The 22,823-nt window shown below is 42.7% G+C and overlaps 1 protein-coding gene and 1 pseudogene across 3 annotated transcripts in view; one reads left to right on the top strand and one right to left on the bottom strand.

Annotated features, from left to right (window-relative positions):
* The window catches only part of KIF15 (kinesin family member 15), a 70,806-nt gene that overhangs the window by 26,777 nt on the left and 21,206 nt on the right, over positions 1-22,823 (bottom strand). For all 3 annotated transcript variants that reach the window (XM_059160655.1, XM_059160653.1, XM_059160654.1), the window contains exons 6-16: positions 21,733-21,830; positions 20,250-20,429; positions 17,120-17,329; positions 14,816-14,941; positions 14,527-14,649; positions 11,738-11,861; positions 9,351-9,427; positions 8,895-9,104; positions 7,802-7,979; positions 5,534-5,675; positions 3,477-3,618 (exon numbers count right to left, since the gene is read on the bottom strand). In XM_059160655.1, coding sequence (XP_059016638.1) covers positions 3,477-3,618; positions 5,534-5,675; positions 7,802-7,979; positions 8,895-9,104; positions 9,351-9,427; positions 11,738-11,861; positions 14,527-14,649; positions 14,816-14,941; positions 17,120-17,329; positions 20,250-20,429; positions 21,733-21,830 — 1,610 coding nt within the window. The remainder of the gene's footprint in view (positions 1-3,476; positions 3,619-5,533; positions 5,676-7,801; positions 7,980-8,894; positions 9,105-9,350; positions 9,428-11,737; positions 11,862-14,526; positions 14,650-14,815; positions 14,942-17,119; positions 17,330-20,249; positions 20,430-21,732; positions 21,831-22,823) is intronic.
* On the top strand, positions 214-1,146 carry LOC131823821 (glyceraldehyde-3-phosphate dehydrogenase-like; annotated as a pseudogene).

The following is a 22,823-nucleotide window of genomic DNA, read 5'->3' as shown; positions in this document are numbered from 1 at the left end:
CTCTCTCTCTGCCTGCCTTTCTGCCTACTTGTGATCTCTCTCTTCCTGTTGAATAAATAAATAAAATCTTAAAAAAAAAAGAAGTAGAATATATTGATGATCTTGAGATTGTCTTTGAAAATACATAAAAGAGGCTCTCTGCTCCTCCCCATTCGACAGACAGTCTGCATCTCTGGTGTAGTTCCAGCTGCGTCCCCAAGACATGATGACATGATGGCGGAGGTCGGAGTAAACAGATTCAGCGTATTGGGCACCTGGTCACCAGGGCTGCTTTTAACTCTGGCATAGTGGATACTGTTGCCGTTAAGGACTGCTTCATTGACCTCAATTACATGGTCTACAAGTTCCAGTATGATTCCACCCATGGCAAATTCCACAGCACAGTCCAGGCTGAGAACAGGAAACTTGTCATCAATGGAATGTCCATCTCCATCTTCCAGGAGTGAGATTCCGCCAACATCAAAAGGGGTGATGCTAGTGCTGAGCATGTTGTGGAGTCCACTGGGGTCTTCACCACCATGGAGAAGCCTGGGGTTCACTTGGAGGGTAGGGACGGGGGGATGGTCATCATCTTTGCCCCTTCTGATGATGCCCCCATGTTTGTGATGGATGTGAACCATGAGAAGTATGAAAGCTCCCTCAAGATGGTTGGCAATGCCTCCTGTACCACCATATGCTTGGCCCCACTGGCCAAGGTCATCCATGACAACCATGGCATGGTAGAGGAACTCATGACCTCAGTCCATGCCACACTGTCACCATGACGTCTATGGATAGCCCCTCTGGCAAGCTGTGGCGTGATGGCCAAGGGGCTGCCCAGAACATTATCTCTGCTTCTACTGGCGCTGCCAAGGCTGTAGGCAAGGTCATCCCTGGGCAGAATACGAAGCTCACTGGCATGGCCTTCCATGTCCCTATCCGCAACTTGTCAATCATGGATCTGACCTGCTGCCTGGAGAAAGCTGCCAAATACAATGACATCAAGAAGGCGGTGATGCAGGCATCAAAGGGCCCCCTCAAGGGCATCCTGGGCTCCACTGAGGATCAGGTTTGCCCTGCAACATTAACAGTGACACCCACTCTATCATCTTTAATGCTGGGGCTGGCATAGTCCTCAGTGACCTCTTTGTTAAGCTTATTTCCTAGTATGACAATGAATTTGGCTCCAACAACTGGGTGGTGGATCTTATGGTCCAGATGGGCCTCCAAGGAGTAAGAGCCATCTAGACCACCAGCCCGAGAGACAAGAGGAAGAGAGCCCTCAGCTGCTGGGGAATCCTTGCCCCAACTCATCGCCCAATACACTGAGCATCTCCCAACCTCTACCCAATTTCCACCCCAGACTAACTGAGAAGGATAGGGTCTTGGGGAGCTCTATCTTGTACCATCGATGAAGTCTACTATACCCAAAAAATTTTAAAAAATGGTAGAAGAGGAATAAACCTGGCTATATCAAAATTTTAAAAATTCTGTATAACAAAAGTATCACATACAAAGATAAAAGACAAGCAACATTATGGCAGTAGCATGGCAGAGTATGTTGGCAGTAGTATATGACATACAAGAGAGTAACATGTTAAAAACTACAACCAGAAGACAAAACAACCAGTAAGAAAACGGACTCTTCTTTTTTCTCACAGAAAAGGATATACACAAATGGACAGTGATCATAGATGTGCGACCTCATCAGAAAGAAAGGAAATGAGAAATAAAATCTTCAAAAGATACAATTTCCACCCATCATACTGTCATACATTAAAGAGGGAGACAACACCAGTTCCGGGGGCTGGCACTGGGCAGTGAGTGCTCCCATACCTCCCGGGAGAGCACATAGCACAGACACCTGGCGGGCAGGACCCCAGTGCTGAGACATCAGATGATGACCACGCCTTCACAGACTCTCCCCAAAGAACATTCACACTGGCAACCACCTATACAAGCCAGGGGTTGTCCAAAACATGGAAACCTAGATTTAAAATGAGGTAGAGTTCTACGTACTATGTAATATGGGAAGACCCGAGGCATATCCTAGAGTTAACAAAAGCCCACTACAGAGTAACATATGTAGGATGATTCCATTTACGTTTAAAAACAAAAGCTCAGCTAAAAATCTATGAAATAACTCTCCATTATTTTCCCAGTCCCTACATATATACTGTACAAAACTGCCAAGCAAGGATGCCTGGGTGGTTCAGCCGGTTAAGCATCTGCCGTTGGCTGAGGTCACGATCCCAGGGTCCTGGGATCAAATCCCGCATCGGGTTCCTTGCTCAGCAGAGAGCTGGCTCCTTCCTCTTACTGCTCCTCCCTCTGCCTGCTGCCCACCCACTTGTGTTCTCTCTCTCTCGCTGACAAATAAATAAAATCTTAAAATTAAAAAAAAAACTGCTAAGTAAAAATATTCCCAAACAGAACAAATTACCCACCACGGATGGGGCGTGAAGGACTACATTAGAACCAGATTGGCAGCAGTGCTCAAAATGACCTTGAACTGAAACTTACATATGTATGTATATCTCTTTTAAACAAGAAAAATGTATTCATAAAGTACTCTCATGTAACTGAGAATGAACAATAGCTCTGAACTGCTATGCTGCTCTTGGTAAAACTTTTAATCACTTAGATCTTATTTGCTGACCTAGAAGTGGAAGCAGCAGGACCAGCCTGCCACACACGCTTCAAGCTCTCCAATTCCACTGTGCTAAGGGGTTACAGACACAGGATGAGAAAACATTTGGCCATGTTCCACAGTTAATTTAAAATAATTTCCGACACAGATTTTTTTTTTTTTTTTTTAAGATTTTATTTATTTATTTGACAGAGAGAAATCACAAGTAGATGGAGAGGCAGGCAGAGAGAGAGAGAGGGAAGCAGGCTCCCTGCTGAGCAGAGAGCCTGATGCGGGACTCGATCCCAGGACCCTGAGATCATGACCTGAGCCGAAGGCAGCAGCTTAACCCACTGAGCCACCCAGGCGCCCCGGACACAGATTTTTTAAAGGCCATCATTTTTAGAGAGCAAAGAAAAAAATTCTACTTTTGTTTTAAAAAACTGCATTTTCTAGTTTAAATAAATGGTAATACATCCATACAACAGATTCCTGTGCAGCTGTCAGAAAACGAAAAAAAAAAAGGAGGTAAAGTTCTTTTTTTTCCCCTGTAGTCATGGGACAAACTTAGAAAGAGAAAAGACAAAAACAGAAAAACCCAGGTGTAGAATGTTTTGTATAATATGCTACCACCATGGGCGCCTGGGAGGATCAGTGGCTTAAGTTGCTGCCTTCGGCTCAGGTCATGATCTCAGGGTCCTGGGATTAAGCCCCACATCGGGCTCTCTGCTCAGCAGGGAGCCTGCTTCCCCCTCTCTCTCTGCCTACTGCCCTGCCTACTTGTGATCTCTCTGAAGCAAATAGATAAATAAAATATTTAAAATAAATAAATAAAAATTAAAAAAAAGAATTGCTTCATACCACCTACCTTAAGCGTTTCAGCATGAATTTTATTCAGTTGAGAAACTTCTTGTCGCTTGTAGGCTTTTGTTGCTTCCAAAAGGTTTTCAAGATTAAGATTTGCTTTTTGCAAAGACTGAAGCTCTGATTCCAATTCTAGCTGCTTTTTCCTAAGGGATATTTAAAAATTGAGTATTTCAGGTAATAAGTAATGTCATACACTTGTAGAGTACTTAACACTTTATACTCTCACATAACTTGCTATTTATCCCTTTAAATCTAAGATATTCTCAAATTATTACCCTCAATTTCCATTTGGGTAATATTTGGCTATAAGAATTAACTACAGTATAAATGGTAGACCTCCAATTCAAAAACACTAATAGTCTGTGATGATACCACAAATGGCATGTTATTTTTTTTTTTTAAGATTTTATTTATTTATTTGACAGAGAGAGAGCACAAGTAGGCAGAGAGGCAGGCAGAGGGGGAGGGAGAAGCAGGGTCCCCGCGGAGCAGAGAGCCAGATATGGGGCTTGATCCCAGGACCCTGGGATCATGACCTGAGCAGAAGGCAGAGGCTTTAACCCACTGAGCCACCCAGGCACCCCGGCATGTTATTTTTAAAATAAACACTTTCTGGGGTGCCTGGGTGTCTCAGTCAAGTGAGTGTCAACTCTTGCTTTCAGCTCAGGTCATGAAATCAGTCGTGAGATTGAGCCCTGAACTGGGCTCCATGCTCATGCTCCCTGCTTAGGATTCTCTCTCTTCTTGTGCCCTTTACCCCCATGTGTGCTCTGTCTCTCTCTAAAATAAATAAATCTTGGGCGCCTGGGTGGCTCAGTTGGTTGGACGACTGCCTTCGGCTCAGGTCATGATCCTGGAGTCCCGGGATCGAGTCCCGCATCGGGCTCCCCGCTCCATGGGGAGTCTGCTTCTCCCTCTGACCTTCTCCTCACTCATGTTCTCTCTCACTGTCTCTCTCTCAAATAAATAAATAAAATCTTTAAAAAAAAAAATAAAATAAAAAAAAAATAAAATAAATAAATCTTTTTAAAAATGTAAAAAATAAAATAAATACTTCTTTCTATTTTAGAATAGCATAATCTTAATTATACTATGAATGTAGCTTATCTTTTGGTTTTTTTTACACAAGGAACATTAAGAATATTAACCTGTAATTTCTAAAAATTCTGATTCAATTCATAACAACATTGATTTAAATTTGGTAAACAGATACGGATGTATTCATGAAAACATCTGTATCGGGGGTCTGGGTGGCTCAGTGGGTTAAGCCTCTGCCTTTGGCTCAGGTCATGATCTAAGGGTCCTGGGATCGAGCCCTGTATCGGGCACTCCACTCAGCAGGGAGCCTGTTTCCCCCCACTCCCTGCCTGCCTCTCTGCCTACTTGTGATCTCTGTTTGTCAAAAAAATAAATAAAATATTTAAGAAGAAAGGACTAAAAAGAAAAAAAAAAAGAAAACATCTGTATCATCTAGTTCATTAGATATATTAAGGAGCTTTTTCTTCATGTCAAAACAAGGTAGTTGCTATATGAGAATTAATATTTAACATAAAATGCTCAATCAAATGGTCACTGTTAGGAGCGCCTCGGTGGCTCAGTCATTTAGCATCTGCCTTCGGCTCAGGTCAAGATCCCAGCGTCCTGGGATCGAGTCCCGCATCAGGCTACCTGCTCTGCAGGAAGCCTGCTTCACCCTCTCCCACTCCCTTGCTTGTGTTCCCTCTCTCGCTGTGTCTCTGTCAAGAAATAAATAAAACCTTTAAAAATAAATAAATAAATAGTCAGTGTTAAACGCTAAAATAAATCCACATTCAAAAATACTGAGACAGGGGCGCCTGGATGGCTCAGTGGGTTAAAGCCTCTGCCTTCGGCTCAGGTCATGATCCCAGGATCCTGGGATCGAGCCCCGCATAGGGCTCTCTGCTCAACAGGGAGCCTGCTTCCTCCTCTCTCTCTGCCTGCCTGTCTGCCTGCTTGTGATCTCTGTCAAATAAATAAATAAAATCTTAAAAAAGAAATATTAAGACAGGTAAGCATGAACGTGGATTTATACTTTACCTCGTTAGTTCTTTGTATTCTTCATATTCTTGCTTCGAATTATTCAGCTCTGTCTGAATTTGCAAGAGTTGTGCTTTCAGCTTCTCGGTGTTCACTAATGAACATGGCTCCTTTGGAGCTTTAGGAGAAAATCCTTGTTGACCTGGTAATAAGGAAACAACTTAGTCTTTGAAAGAGAAAGAAAAGAACCTGTTTTCTAAGTTCTCTGCCGGGTATTAATTTCGAAGCAAAGAAGGGAAAATGAGAGATGGATTGGAAAGTGGACCCCAAAGAACAAGAGCCTGTAACTCAGCCGGAGATAAGACACAATGTAGTGTGTCAAAGAGTGCTGGAAGTTGTTTCTGAGAAGCTGAGAAGCCCCAGGATGTAGGGGCATATTGAAGGCAAGACCTTTGCCATCGGGAGAAAGGGCAAACCATGAAGTACAGCAAGCATCAGGCCGCTGAGATGTCAGCAGGTCAGTACTGCAGAAATTCGTGCTAACGGATAAAGTGAACAGTCAATAAATTACTCAGGAAAGGAACTAAAGAGCAAAGGCTATACGTTGAAAGAGCTTGGGGTCATCTAACTGGTAGGAAATATTTTCAGGGATTGCTTAGGACCAGATGGATATGTTGAAGAGAGTTCTGACAAGTTCCACTGTGGGAAAACATCGTGTAAAGTTGTTTAGAGAATGATCTTTGTTTAGAAGATGGTGGGTTCTGGATATTGCATGCAACTGATGAATCATTGAACTCCACCTCTGAAACTAATAATATATTATGTGTTAGTTAATTGAATTGAAATAAAATTTTAAAAATAAATTAATTTTTAAAAAAGATGATGGGATCAAGAAATGACTGTTAGTATCTTTCAAAGGCAGTAAGTCAAGGAATTATTTGAGGTCAAAATGGCCAACAAAATACAGACCACTGTAGGGAAAAATAGCTGAAATAATACGCAAAACCTGATCTTAACTTTGCATCTAAAATCAGTCTCTTCACAACCAAATTTTATTCTTTTATTGAGTCATAACAGAGTGGAAGAAGACTTGAAAAATGAAAAATTTTAAATGGACACAAACAGGCTTTGTTGCAATTGCAGAATGAGATTACGGTGTTCTCAATTTTGATCTGAAATGACAAAGGCTGAGATGGAATCTGATGAAAGCCCACGAAAATATTCACTCTGAGAGTGGGGCAAACACAGACTTTGTTGCCAAGTCCCAGGCCATTAACACCAGTAGCTGCCCAACGTGTAAGTGAGATTTGATGCCAACTAAACCACTTTTCACAGAGCAAAAGCAGACAGAAATAATGTAGAACTACCAGTGCATGCTGGCCAGTGTAGAACTAACAGGGTCTGGCCGGCACCCACCACCTCAGGACACAAGCACCGAGCTGGGATCAGGAGTCTGACCTACAGACGCCTCTCACACTGTACAGACCTTAGCCAGACAGGTAAACATCATCCACTTGACAATCACCGGTGTTCATTAGTTAAACACTTTTATTTTTATTTTTTATTTTTTTTAAGATTTTATTTATTTATTTGACAGAGAGAGATCACAAGTAGGCAGAGAGGCAGGCAGAGAGTGAGAGAGAGGGAAGCAGGCTCTCTGCTGAGCAGAGAGTCCGATGCGCGACTCGATCCCAGGACCCTGAGATCATGACCTGAGCCGAAGGCAGCGGCTTAACCCACTGAGCCACCCAGGTGCCCCAGTTAAACACTTTTAATTTCAGATAGTTAAAGCAGGAAAAATTTCATTTAATAAAAATTAGAGAAATATCTGAATCAAACTTTTAGCAACCAAAAAGAACCATAACAAGTATTTCATTGATAACGTCTCTTAGCCTGCGTAACTCAATACTACGAGATTTATGAGAAAAGAGTTTGGAAAACGCCTTTTGGTAACATAAAAGCCTAAGTATGTACATAAGAAATTAGCACACTTGGGGGGCAGGGGGGCCTGAGTGACTCAGTTGGCTAAGCGTCTGCCTTCAGTTCAGGTCATGATCCCAGGGTCTGGGGATCTAGCTCTGCATCCAGCTCCCTGCTCAGCAGGAAGCCTGCTTCTCCATCTCCCTCTGCTGCTCCCCCTGCTTGTGCTCTCTCTTTCTGTCAAATGAATAAATACAATCTTAAAGAAAAAAAAAGAAAGAAAGAAATTAGCATACTAGGTCTTGAGGCCAAAAGGAAGACCCTACCGGTGAGACAATAAAATGCTTTTTCAACAGCATCCCCCTCACCACGTCCCTAGAAGACATGCAGACAACAATCATTTCTTACCCTTTTCCTTTTTCTCTGTGCCAGATATTTCAGAGAAAGCTTTTTCTAGTACAGCAATGGTCTGGGCATCCATTTCTTGGGCTCTTTTCACAGGCTCTAATAATCTCAATCTTCTGTTCTCCTCCCTGAGGGAATGGTTTTCCATTGCATATTTTGCAACTCTGGGATGGTGTTCTATCTGTGACATAGAACAATTAGAGATTTACAGACAGACAGACATTTCCTCAATAACCAATCTTGCCGCCAAGCCATTTGGAAACGTTAGGAATGCTGCACGCTCTGTGGACAGTGGTCCGCCGCAAGGGCTGTGGACAGCAACCTGGCAGTTGTGACCACACGGAGCATGTGCGTAGCCTACGACGCCATTATTCCGTGTCTGGGCCTGTGCCTTGAAATTTTCACCCAGGCGTGGGCTCATAGGGAAAAACGTGCAAGAGTGTACACTGTGGCCGACTCTTCATGCAAACGGGGCTGTTGACATTAACACACTGTAGCAAAGAAGGATACGATCTATCCACCAGGAAGCCACCTCCTCCAAAATATATTAAGTGAAAGAGACAGCAGAAAAGTACGTACACAAAGTTGCCTTTTGTGTTGAAAATGATTATAAAAGTAAAAATATCCATATTAGTTTGTATATGCATTAAAAAGCCTCAGAAAAGTACAAAAGTCAGAAACAGATTTGATTTTTTTTTTTCCCCTAACGATGTGCCTGTATTAACTACCCATCCTCCCCAGGGAAAAGGAAAAAAAGCATCAAGAAGTTGGAAGGGCCCCAAAGGGTGTGGGGAAGAAGTTGGAAGGATCCCAATGTACAGAGACCGCTGATTCAGACAACTGCTCACCGGGACAAGGGACAAGGGACACTTGCCTGCTGGGTGGGACGCTAATGCAGCATCTCACAGTTCCTCCCCTCCTTCTTAATTTTACCATCATGGAAAATGGGGGGAAGAAGTTGTGCAATCATACAAGTCAGCTAAATTCGTTCAAAAACACTTTCCCGTTATATTAACTCACATGAATTTGGTGGCAAACTTAAATTTGCCCCGAACCTCCCTTCTTTTTAGAAATACTACAAATGTCATACACTCACTTGTTCCCGCAGAGTTTGGATTTCATCCCTTAATTCCGACAACAAGCGATCCTGCTCCGCTGGCAGAAAACTTCCCCGGGATTCCTTGAGGAGCTTCTCCAGGCGCATTATTTGATCCTCTCGGAATTTCACAATCATTTTATTAGATTGAATAAATTTTTCTTTTTTGAGGGTGAGGTCTTCTAACTGGGTAACTTTCTCTACCAGAGACTTAAGAAATTCATAATTTGGTTAAGCATGAAAAGGAATTCAGCCTCCCTGAAATTCAGGGAGGCTGAATTTCCACAAACCAAGCAATAAACACTAACTTGACACTTAATCCCAAGGGCAAAATTAAATTTTCCAGTTTTTCTTCATTTTCTTTATTTACTTGTGCCCTTTATTTCACTCAGAAAGGTGCCATCGAGCAAAAGCCTAAAATATCCGGAATGCCCTTTAACCGACTCAGTTTCCTACCTTCTTTTCCTGTTCAGATTTCTTAAAGAACAACATCGCCTCTTGAAAATACTTCATGTAATTAGTCTGATCTTTGTCTGTAATTGATCGAGTAAGAAAGAAAAGAAAATGGAAACAAATGTTTATCTCTCAAATTTTAGGACCAAGTATTGAGCTAAAACAGCTTCTGACTGTTCTCAATCTAAAAGAATCAGACTGTTGTACCCAGATCACAGATTTCAAATCAATCCTATCTACATATTAGCGATTCTTTGAAGAAAAATAAGTTCTTTCATCCTGTTTAGTAAACACATACATGTTACTTATGACTGAATCCTGGAAGTGGATCTAAACGAAATTAGTATCTTTTTTCAGCACCTGTGAGGAAAGAATTATTCAAGATTATTTCTACACCGCCTTCCCATCACATCCATAGATATGGGGATATCATGGACATATGGTATCTGTTACCTGATTACAAAGTATGGGCATCTCTAGTTTGACTGTGTGTTGCTGTATCATGCTTTGCAGACACTGCATTCTTCACCAGTGGAGAGTTTGTGGCAACCCTGCCTCGACCAAGCCTACTGGTACCATTTTTCCAATAGCATTTGCTCACTTTGCGTCTCTATGTCACATTCTGGTAATTCTTGCAACGTTTCAACATTTTTCAGTATTGTTATTATATTTGTTACAGTTATCTGTCTGGGATCAGTGATCTTTGATGTTACCACTGTAATTACTTTGGGCACCACAAACCATGCCCATATCAAATGGCAAACTTAATGAATAAATGTGTTTTCTGAATGCTTGACTGCTGACTGCCTGGCTCTTCCCCTCTCTCTCCCTCTCCTAGGCCTCCCTATTCTGAGATACAACAATATGGAAATTAGGCCCTTTAATAACCCTACGATAGCCTCCAAGTGTTCAAGTGAAAAAAAAGTTGCACGTCTCACTATAATCCTAAAGCTAGAAATGATTAAGCTTAGTGAGGAAGGCACGCTGAAAGTCAAGACAGGCTGAAAGTGAGGCCTCTTACTCCAAACAGCTAGCCAGGCTGCGAATGTGAAGGAAAAGTTCTGGAAGGAAGTGGAAAGTGCTACTCAAGCAAATCCATGAATGATAAGGAAGCAAAACAGCCTTATTGCTCTCAGGGAGAACTTTTAGTGGTCTGGATAGAAGATCACACCAGCCACAACATTCCCTTAAGCCAAAGCCTAGTCCAGAGCAAAACCCTGACTCTCTCCAATTCTGTGAAGGCTCAGAGAACTAAGGAAGCTGCAGAAGGAAAGTCTGAAGCCAGCGGAGGTTGGCTCATGAGGTTCAAGGAAAGAAGTCGTCTCCCTAATGTCAAAGTACAAGGCAAAGCATCAAGTGCTAATGTTCCTCTACTGGATCTGGGCAAAGTCAACTGAAAATCTGGAAACGATTCACCATCCTAGATGCCATTAAGAGTAATCGTGATTCAGAGGAAGAGGTCAAAATGTCAATATCGAGTTTGGGAGAAATGGATTCCAGCCCTCGTGGAGGACTTTGAGGGATTCGAGTTCTCAGTGGAGGGAATAACCAGAGATGTGGGGAAAATAGCCCCAGAACTAGAACCACAAGTGGAGCCTGACGATGGGACTGAATTGCTCCAAGCTCCTGATAAAACATGAACAAATGAGGAATTACTTCTAATGGGACAAGGAACATAAGGTTCCCTGAGCTAGAATCTACTCGTGCGGAAGACAAGTGCTGTGAAGACTGCTGAGATGACCACAAAGGGTTTAGGGCGTCACATGACCTGAGCTGACAGGGCAGCAGCAGGACTTGAGAGGACCGACTCCCATTCCGAAAGAAGTCCTGTGGTGGGTAAGGGGCTATCAAACAGCATTTCATGCTACAGAGGAATCATTCGCAAAAGAAAGAGGCAATCGACGCAGCAAACTTCACTGTTGTCTTATTTTAAGAAATTGCTACAGCTGTTCCAGCCCTCAGCAGCCACCGGCCGGATCAGTCAGCAACCATCATCGTGCAAGCAAGACCCTCCGGCAGCAGAGAGGTTACAGTTGCTGAAGGCTCAGATGGTGGCTACCATTTTTCAGCAACTGAGTATTTTTAAAGTATGTATGTACATTGTGTTTTTAGACATAACACTACTGCACAAAATATACTACAGTATAGTGTAAACCTAAGTTTTATTTACTGATTGGCTTTACTGTAGTATTGGCTTTACCGCAACAGTCTGGCACCGAACCTGCAGAATCCCTGAGAGATGCCTATACCGTGTTCCCAGGTGGGTAAAACAAATACACTTGTACAAAAATGGGGGTAGCTTTACTGTACTGTGCCTGTCATCAGAGGGTTCTCAAACTAATATCCGCATGTGGTCTTCCTCAGGATGAAGGACACTGTGTTCATCTCACCTTTGGTCAGAAAGCCTTCCGGTAGTAGCTGCCCTGAAGTAAACTGGGCCAGCTGATCTTTGAGCCTCTTCACTTCAGCCTGGAGCTGGCTCACATTTCCTTGGGTGTCTTCATTGACCACTGCCTGTTCAGGAATTTTTTAAAAAGCATTAAAAGAATACTCTTGAGTCATACAAGACTTGTGATTCTATTTGTTATAGGATCTAGAGTTACAAACACCAAACAAAACCACACTCCCAGCCCACAAACGGTCGCAAGGCCCCTAGATTCACAGTGTGCTAGAGAGGGGAGGAAGCCTCCCTTCCCTTTGCCTCATACCTACAGCCACGGGCTCTCCCCCACTCATCACCCCTCCTGGATGCTCCCACTTAGGGGTCCACCCTGTTGGGCTGAGCCACCCAGGGATCTGGGTGTGTGCACCTAACACTGCTGCTTCTTGGGAGAGCCCCAACCCCATGGAGAAGAGCAAACAGCTCTTCCCCTCTGGAAGGAGCATCCCCTCCCCTCTGTCTTGGCCCACTCTAAGGGGACGATGAACAGCAGAGCTGGCCTGAGCTCCATCAGCTTAGCAGAAACCCCCTTCTCCAAAAGAATCCACCCCTGTATTTCCTAATAGCCCTCCTGAAGAGAGGAGTTGGTGGACAGCTCTATTTCTGTTTTATTACCACACTAAATGTTATTTTAAAGAAACGTTTCTTGAAAAAATTATCTTAAAGGAATGACTTCTGTAAGATAACTTTTTTTTTTTAAGATTTTATTTATTTGACAGAGATCACAAGTAGGTAGAGAGGCAGGCAGAGAGAGGGGGAAGCAGCCTCCCCGCTAAGCAAAGCCTGATGCGGGGCTCCATCCCAAGACCCTGAGATCATGACCTGAGCCAAAGGCAGAGGCTTAACCCACTGAGCCACCCAGGTGCCCCCAAACTTTTTTTTTATTAAAGATTTTATTTATCTGAGAGAAAGCCAGTGCGTGTGCACACGTGTGAGTGTACCAGCAGGGGGAGCTGCAGGTAGATGATGATGCTGGACTCAATCCCAGGACCCTGGGATAACCACCTGAGCTGAAGACAAATGCTTAACCAACTGAGCCCCTCGTTAAGACAACTTCTAAGAGGTTCAAAAAGGCCCATAACACCTAGAGGATGATAATAAGAGCTAACAGTTTAACTACCAATCAGCTCAAAGGGCCCCAGCTGTGAAATACCCAATATCCTAAAAAGGGAGGAAAACTTTCTGACACAGTCCTGAGGTCCCCGTGTTCTTGTCTTAAGCCAGGTCTGCCCACTGGGAAAAATCTAAACAGCACATGCTTAAATGAGTCCCAGATATCCTAGTCACTTCCCACCAGCAGGCTGCAGAATAGGACTTACCATTGCTAATAATTAGTACTAAGGCTCCTCCTGGTTTTACCGTTTGATGTATTCAGCAGCCATTTCTAGTTGCTTCTGATGCTTACCGCCAGTCTCATTTCAAGGCACTCCCTGTACATTCTGACATCACTGCCCCATCAGTGACATCATAATCCTAATTATCCCTGCTGTTCTCCACTCTCCAAAAACTCTTAGGAAGCCCCAAGAGACAGGGTCAGGAAGCCCTAGTGATTTTTCCTCCTTATATTATGAATACCCCACTACAGAGTCATACATAATCCAATAAAATAAATCAACAACTAGACCTATACTCTTCTGACTTATCCAGGAGAAGAGGCAACATGGACCTCTTTACTTTTACACGCTAGGATGATCATGGAGTCTACCTGGGGGACAGAAATGACCAACTTCTCATCTGAAAGAAAGAGGAAATTAATCTGCCAATTCATGGCACTGTAATTCTTTTGTCTAGAACCAAAGGGGCATCCAGCCTTTCCAAAATAAGTGGGGGACCCCTGCTCCAGGGGCTGTTAAAGAGCTGCTTGCTCATAGCCAAATATGTCTGCCATCTGTTTTTGTAAGTAGAGCTGCACTAGAACATAGTCATGCCCTTATGTTTGCGTACTGCTGACAGCTGCTTTCTCACCACCAAGGCAGAGCTGAGTAGCTGGGACAGACGCTATCTAAGAAGCCTCAAATATTTACCTTTACAGAAAAGCTTCTTTGACCACTGGTGTACACAAATATCAAGGAAGCTTCTTATATACAAGAAAAATGGGGAGGGGCGCCTGGGTGGCTCAGTGGGTTAAAGCCTCTGCCTTCAGCTCAGGTCATCATCTTAGGGTCCTGGGATCAAGCCTCACATTGGGCTCTCTGCTCAGCAGGGAGCCTGCTTCCGCCACCCCCTCTCTCTGCCTGCCTCTCTGCCTACTTGTGATCTCTGTCTGTCAAAGAAATAAAAATCTTAAAAAAAAAAAAAAAAAAAAGAAAGAAAGAAAGAAAGAAAGAAAGAAAAATGGCGAATCCTTGCAGGTACAAACAACGTAAAAGGCAAAGCTTGTCAACATCAAACTGTCTTCATAGTGAAGCCCCAGCAAGTGTGCGCGCGCACACACACACACACACACACACACACCCCAATCCCTCTGTTAGCAATGGTTTGGGTAAATAAATTTAGTCTCCAACCCAGTTAGAAAGGAAAAATGCCTTCCTTTAAGAAAAATCAAGTCAAACCATACCAACCATAAGACCTAATCTAGATCTCAAATTCCTTGAGCAATACAGAAAGCTAGGAAAGATGAAACAAATCTTACTTAGAATTAAGCTTTCAAAGAGAAATAAATAGAAGTTAGTGTTTATATTAGGGCAATTACAAGCTTAAGTATTTTTCTAATTTACTTAATTGTACTCAGTATTTTACCTTATTTTTAATCAACTTGGCTCTCTGAGCAAAATTAAGTGTTGACAGTGTTTCCCCAAAACACCTGGATCCAGGATGAACATTTGCGATTATGGCTGTTTTGGCATTGCCTCCAAGGGAATCCTGTTTAATGATATGAATGGTATACATTTTCAGGGAAGAAACCATAAGTACTTTGTTAAGCAAAGAAAATGGATATTCTTACCACTAAGGCTGAGAGAGTACATGACTGTCAACCACAGTGAGCATAACCCAAAAAAGGGCCCAGGAAGCCAATGGTCTACTTTACCCGAAGTAAGAAGGTAAGTTTGGAGTCTCTGTAGCAAACGTGCCTCTGTTTTCCATTACCTACGTCGACAAGCGCAGTAATCACTTGGCCCAGGCAGCTTAATGACCGGTTTATATTACCTGCCTCCTAAGGGGAAAAAGAATAAAATTCGAGATGCACTGGTTTCATTTTAGTATTTTGAATTAAAATATGCCTAGCGGTGAATTTTGAATGGAACATCAAGTCATGGACAATATTACCTTTTTTTTTTTTTCCAGTCACAGACAATATTACTAAGGATAACTGACTTTCCACCAGATGTCCTCAACTACTCCCTAACCTTTTCCTATTTGACCCACTCTGCAATTTTCATATTCAAAGGCAAACACAGAAATTATGTAAAGAAAACAAAAAGCCACCTCATAATTCTAAGAGTTTTAAATTGACCTATAGGTAGGGATAAAAGCTGGGAAAGAACGGAGAAAAAAGGCGACAGCAGTGAATTAATAAGGAGTATTTTTCAATACTTTTATGTTAAAATGTTTGCTACATTAAAAGAGTGTGAATAATAACCCATTCATACCACATCCCACAAAGTCACTGATGAACTTATCAGAAGAGATTATTCAGTCTAATTCTGTAAAGTGTAATAAGACCCTTTTAAAAAGTGGTTTGGGCGGGGCGCCTGAGTGGCTCAGTGGGTTAAGCCACTGCCTTCAGCTCAGGTCATGATCTCAGGGTCCTGCATCGGGCTCTCTGCACAGCAGGGAGCCTGCTTCCCTCTCTCTCTCTCTCTGGCTGCCTCTCCGTCTACTTGTGATTTCTCTCTGTCAAATTAATAAATAAAATCTTTAAAAAAAAAAAGTGGTTTTGGGGGACGCCTGGGTGGCTCAGTGGGTTAAAGCCTCTGCTTTTGGCTCAGGTCATGATCCCAGGGTCCTGGGATCGAGCCCCACATTGGGTTCTCTGCTCAGCGGGGAGCCTGCTTCCTCCTCTCTCTCTCTTTCTGCCTCTCTGCCTACTTGTGATCTCTGCCTCTGCCAAATAAATAAATAAATCTTTAAAAAAAAAAAAAAAAAAAAGAAAAAGTAACATGAGCCTAAGTTCACCTGAAACTGCCTGAGAGCTTAGGAAGCTCAGATCCTCACTTTCTTTTCTTTTTTCTTTTTTTTTTTTTTTAAAGATTTTATTTATTTGTCAGAAAGAGAGAGAGAGAAAGCACACAAGCAGGCAGAGAGGCAGGCAGAGGAGGAGAGAGAGGCAGGCTCCCTGCTGAGCAAGGAGCCCGATGCAGGACTCGATCCGAGGACCCTGGGATCATGACCTGAGCCAAAGGCAGCGGCTTAACCCACTGAGCCACCCAGGCGTCCCAGATCCTCACTTTCAATGTAAATAGTAGATGGTCCTTCACCATTTCTGACACTCCCTCACAGCCCTCATACACTTTCACCTACAGCATCCACACCCTTTACTGACAAAACAGACCACACACATTTACAGAGCAGTAAAATGTATCTGGAGAACCTCAGGTCCCACTGCCAATCCCTCAGCCTAGGACTGGGTCCTTGCTCTCCCCCTGAAATATTAACCACCTTAGCTGCCCTCCTTTCTCTCCAGACCCTCCCCTCATGAGTCTGGTATGATTGGCCAGATGGCTAAGCTTCTATAAAACGGACTTTTGCATGAAATCACTTAAAACTTTTCAGTGTTTCCCAGCATTCAGAGAACTGAATGCAAAACTGGCCTGGCCCTCCTGGTCCTTGGTGATCTTTTGCATGAAATCACTCAAAACTTTTCAGCGTTTCCCAGCATTCAGAGAACTGAATGCAAACCTGGTCTGGCCCTCCTGGTCCTCGGTGATCTGGGTGATCTGGGCCTGCTTGCACCTAGGACCCAACCCATTCATTGATCTGCGCTGAAATGCCGAATGCCATACTCCCTCTGCACTCATAATGACCCTTGAGGTGTCCCCCTGCTAGGCATGTATTCCCTGTTCTCTCCCAATCCAAATCCTGCCCCCTTGGAGAACCCAATTCAAGAACTCCTTCTTTTCTATGCTTCCCCCAAGCAATCCAGTCCCTTCTTCCTCTGGCCCTGGCTGATATTTGTACTGCCATCCTTTCTGGCATGAATTCAAATACTCTGGCTACCGACACACTTGTTCTAGCCCACGTATGTTTAATGTCCCTACCCCATAACAAAAATTTCCACATCTTTAGAATGGAAGCACATTCTGATTCCTTTGTAACCTCCACACACTCACGCTGGTACTGACTTCCAGTAATTAATTCACACACAAGTTGAAGATCATAACTCCACTATTACCTTTAACCTCATCCCTTCTGCATGGGTGTCTTTTTGCCTTTCGGATCCTGCTAAGTCCACCAGATTGAGTAGGGAGGTCCTTATATTCACAGTCTCATTGCTTTTCTCCATCGACTCTATTGTAATTGTAAAGACTGCATGAGACCGAGAAGATTCTCTATTCATTGACGTCGAAGCCACACGTCTGTTTCTCCATCCTCCAGACAGCACCTATGCAAAAGGGAAAATTGCTACAACTTATAAGTGACACAACAGCCATTTTCATACTGACAGAGTATACAGACAAAAATATTAGTAAAAGTGTAAAACCCTTACCCAAGGATATATATTCTTCTCATGCACAAACTAACAAAACTGGCCACTGTATTAATTCATAAATCATTTCTCAATAAATTTCAAAGCATCACATAAGACCATATTTTCTGATCCCGTGGCAATTAAGAGTCAACATGATAAATAAATTTTAAATTACCATAAATCTGGAATTTCAAGCATTTCTAAGCGATTCATGGGTCAAAAAATAAAATTATAATGGAAAAATACTTAGGTCCATAAGACAATTAAGATATTAAAAAATTGTGTGAGGACACCTGGGTGGCTCAGTGGGTTAAGACTCTGCCTTTGCCTCGGGTCATGATCTCAGGGTCCTGGGATTGAGCCTCACATTGGGTCCTCTGCTCAGCAGGGAGCCTGCTCCCCCCCCCCCTCTCTGCCTGCCTCTCTGCCTACTTGTGATCTCTCTCTCTCTCTCAAATAAGTAAATAAAACTAAAAAAAAAAAAAAAAAGCTTTATAAAACTTGTGTGTGGTTTAAGCAATAATAAGTAGTAACACTTAACATTTAATAGCATTAAACACTTCCACCACAAAAGAAAGGGCCTACTAACCTAAGCACCCAGCTTAATTAGTTGGAACAAGGATAGCAGGATGAACCCAAGGAAAAACAAAGAAAACCTTAAAAGAGCAAAGCCACGTAAATAATATCAACTATGTAAAAAAAGAAAATGAAATACAGCGAAGTATTTTAAAAATGAGAATACTGAGAACAGCTTTATGTCAATATATTTGAAAACTGAGAGGAAACTGAAATTTTCTAGAAACAAAAAACTTCCCAAAACTTCTGACCCAAGAAGAGTTTGTAAAATGCCTGCATGGCTCTAATACAGAATTTTTACCGTTGATTTTAGCCAAAACTACAATGGAATTCCAACCAAAATCTCAACATAATTTTTTTTGGTATGTATATATACACAAAAACACACACACACACACTGGGTCACAGGTAAAACCTATTGCTTACTATGAGAGTCACAGTTTAAAAAGTTTGAAGATCAAAGAATAAATTACTGAACTGTGATACATATACACACACAGACAACACAGACACACAAATATTTGTACAATGAACTACACAGCAGTGAAGATAAGTGATATACGACATGGATAAAAATTTCATAAATGTTTAGTTTTAAAAAGTTATAGAAAGCTAAATACACATGATTTATTAAAACTCAAAAACAGGCAAAACTAACATTTTCAGAAATACATATGTAGGTGATTTAAAAGTGGAAGGAGGGGGGCGCCTGGGTGGCTCAGTGGGTTAGGCCGCTGCCTTCGGCTCAGGTCATGATCTCAGGGTCCTGGGATCGAGTCCCGCATCGGGCTCTCTGCTCAGCAGGGAGCCTGCTTCCTCCTCTCTCTCTGCCTGCCTCTCTGCCTACTTGTAATCTCTCTCTGTCAAATAAATAAATAAATCTTAAAAAAAAAAATAAATCAAAAAATAAATAAATAAATAAATAAATAAAAGTGGAAGGAGGGCGTCTGGGTGGCTGAGTTGGTTGGGCCACTGCCTTTGGCTCGGGTCATGATCCCAGAGTCCAGGGATTGAGTCCCACATCCTGCATTGGGCTCCCTGTTCAGCAGGGAGTCTGCTTCTCCATCTGACCTTCTCCCCTCTCGTGCTCCCTCTCACTGTCTCTCTCTCTCTCTCTCAAGTAAATAAATAAAATCTTTAAAAAAAAAAAAAAAAGTGGAAGGAAATGATCGTGACATTCAGCACAGTGTTGATTTTTAGGAAGGAGCCAGGGACATGAGGTAGGGAGTGGCACACAGGTTGACATGATAGTATTGATGATATCTGGGTCTTGAATTCTTTTTTTTTTTTTTTTTTTAAGATTTTATTTATTTATTTGTAAGAGAGAGAGAGAGTGAGAGCGAGCACAGGCAGACAGAGTGGAAGGCAGAGTCAGAGGGAGAAGCAGGCTCCCCGCAGAGCAAGGAGCCCGATGTGGGACTCGATCCCAGGATGCCGGGATCATGACCTGAGCCGAAGGCAGCTGCTTAACCAACTGAGCCACCCAGGCGTCCCTGGGTCTTGAATTCTTAAGGTCCTCTGCGTTCATTTTAACATTAAGCTAGTAACTTCTATGCATGTGGTAGTATTTCGTATGTGTCAAATATCACACGATAAAAAACCGTTTAAAATCAACTGGCCAGATCAGATGGCATAAAAATGCCGTATTTTGTAAATTCCTGTCAAGAGGTTTATTTGCCCTGGGCACCTGGGTGGCTCAGTGGGTTAAAGCCTCTGCCTTCCGCTCAGGTTATAATCTGCTCAGCAGGGAGCCTGCTTCCTCCTCTCTCTCTCTGCCTGCCTCTCTGCCTACTTGTGATCTCTGTCAAATAAATAAATAAAATCTTAAAATAAAAAAGGTTTATTTGCCCTGAGCCAAGTGCTAACTTGTTTACCTAATAAGTAAACAAGGGTAGAAAATAAAGGGAAGAGAACAGCCCATTGGTTTAAAGAGCAGCAATCCCAGAAGCTCCTCAAAGGGGCAGCTCCCAGGGAGAATCACTGGAGAAATACGACACTAACAAACTGTCCCGATGGGCCCTGCAGGGTCCCTGACTGGAACAAACAGCACCAAAATCATGCAAAATCAAGAGGCTTTCAAAGTCCTATTCGAACTAAGGGGAGATCAGTCATATTCTTTTTTCTTCTCATGAACATTCTGTGTCACGCCTTTACGGAATTATTTTTAGTAGCTCAATTCTTGCTTTTTTTGAGATCAAAGTGCTTTTCACAGCATGCGATGTTGCCTAAGGATCAAAGTGCTCAAGGTGTCGGGTACCTGATAGGCTTCAGCAGCCGAGGTCACCACCTGTTCCACGGCACCAACAACGAAGACTCCCTTCTTGATGTGCTCCCTTAAGTACAGTCCGGCTGAGGCAGAGTCCAGTAGGTCGTAGATCTGCTCGTTGTAGATTTCAATAAAGGAGCACTTACAGAGGAAACTCTTCCCAGCTCCAGCCTGGAAAGTGAAGCCTCGTTTAGACATTTTCTTCTCACGAGTTCATCCCTATCCTTCATGAGCATCACCGCCTTTCATGCTTCGCAAGGCCTACATTTCCTTCCAAGCTATCCTTTACACAATACAAGGTATATAAAAGTCAGTTGCAAATCTAGGTAACTAGTTTTAACATATCGTGACAACTTTAGGCAGCATCAAACTGTGATCCCAGGAGGCCTAGGTCTCCGGAAGTGACTCAGAAGCAAGACAGGGAGGTGGGACTTGAGCAGTCCAGATGGGCAATTCCACCTTCTTAAACTGAGGGATCACTGACATAAACAACATGTTAGCTTCAGGGGTGCAACATATTAATTCAGAATTTATATCTATTGAGAAAAAATCACCACAGTGAATCTAGTTAAATCCATCACTGTACAGTTACAAATTTTTTTCCTTGTGATGAGAAAGAGCAAGTCCTTTTTTATCTGTCATATACTGGACTTACTCAGAAAGTTTTACTTCCATCAAGTGTTACATTCTTGAAAAGACTGAAAATAATTGGTCTCAAAAGCCTCTCTCTAGGATTTTTAACCACAGGAATGTGGAGCGCTGAAGTTCTTTCACTGGCACCCAAGGTACAGGGCTAACTGTAAAGGTTAGGGATCATTTCTGCAAAGGAACTAATGGTAAGCCAATGTTGTGCATCCGCCTCCTTGGTATGCATGCGATAGAAAATGTTCCACTAAGGGCTCCTAAACATGGAATTCATCAAGCTAAAGAAGCACAATCACGAGAAATGCCCACCCTTAGAGCCAGCGGAAGAAAGAAGCTCACTTCGCCAGGATGATGGAGTCACACCACGTATGAAAACTAAACTATGATCAGGTGGCAGAAGGTGCCACAAAGGAGGCAAGGATGGGCCCATCGCTCCAGGGCATATTGAGGGTCTAGAGATACCTGCATTCAACTGTGAGCCTATGTGCAGGGAAGTGATGGGGCTTAATAAATCTGTTTTCCTCAGTTAAGATTTTCTTTATACTTTCGCTCTTGCAAAAACCTGATAGCCTAAGAAGCAGTACATTTTTCTTTCTTTTATTCTGAGTTCACGGAGGACGCATGGCTTAAAAACCAAAAATTTTTAAAAAATTAAAAACTCAGAATCCTTCATTTTTTCTTAAGAACTGAGAGGTTTTTCTATGCCACACTAGCTTATCCACATTGTAGAGTACCACCTATGACCTTCCATGTGTTATGAGCTAATTATTAGTAGCTAACTGCTTGAAACCAGAATTTCATAGAATCACTTTATTTTTACAAGTTTTACCTTCTCTTTTTCACGATCAATTAAGGAAAACAAATATTCGAAACTTCGTGGGATTACTCCTCTCAGGTTATGAGAAAAATGATCAGACTCAGATGGTCCTAAAGAAATGTAAAAAAATACTTAAGTAGCTATTCATCTTAATTCTACAGTAGTCCTTCAAAATGATAATACTGAAAGGAAATTTATACAGAAAGATGACACACTGTATAATCAGTTCCTTCTTTGTGCCCCATACAACTTAAATTTTAGTTTGAGACTGAATAGTACTTGCCCATCAATGGGCCTGAAGGAAGGGCCCATGATAGCCACTAACACTGTCTTGGTTGCTATAACCCAGAATATTTTTTAAAAAAGATTTTATTTATTTATTTGACAGAGAGAGGGAGATCACAAGTAGGCAGACAGGCAGGCAGAAGGAAAGGGGGAAGCAGGCTCCCCGCCGAGCAGAGAACCCAATGCAGCATTCAATCCCAGGACCCTGAGATCATGACCTGAGCTGAAGGCAGAGGCTTAACCCACTGAGCCACCTGGGCGCTCCTAACCTGGGATATTTTAAATGGCCCTTGTAGGGGCACCTGGTGATGCAGTCACGTAAGCATCCAACTCTTGGTTTCAGCTCAGGTCATGATCTCAGGCTCTTGAGATGGAGCCCAGCCACTCAGTGGTGAGGCTGCTTGAGATTCTCTCCCTCTGCCCACACCCCTCACCCCCACACTCTCTCTAAAGTAAATAAAAGCTTTCAAAAAATAAATGGCCCTTGTAAACTGTACTGTGTGTGTGTGTATGTGTATATATACACACAAACATATAGGAGGTAGAAAAGTGCAAGTAAGTAATCAAAAAGGACAAATAATATGTGCGCAGATAATTTTATAACCCTTTCCTGTTAAATAATAAACAAAGATAATCAATATATTCTTTAGTGGGGCACCTGGGTGGCTCAGTGGGTTAAGCCGCTGCCTTCGGCTCAGGTCATGATCTCAGGGTCCTGGGATCGAGCCTCGCATCGGGCTCTCTGCTCAACGGGGAGCCTGCTTCCCCCTTTCTCTCTGCCTGCCTCTCTGCCTACTTGTGATCTTTCTCTCTGTCAA

This window comes from Mustela lutreola, chromosome 2 (genome assembly GCF_030435805.1).
Source record: "Mustela lutreola isolate mMusLut2 chromosome 2, mMusLut2.pri, whole genome shotgun sequence".
NCBI classification, from domain to species: Eukaryota; Metazoa; Chordata; class Mammalia; order Carnivora; family Mustelidae; genus Mustela; species Mustela lutreola.
Note: the sequence above shows the minus strand (reverse complement) of the source record. Positions and strands in the feature narration are given on the sequence as shown.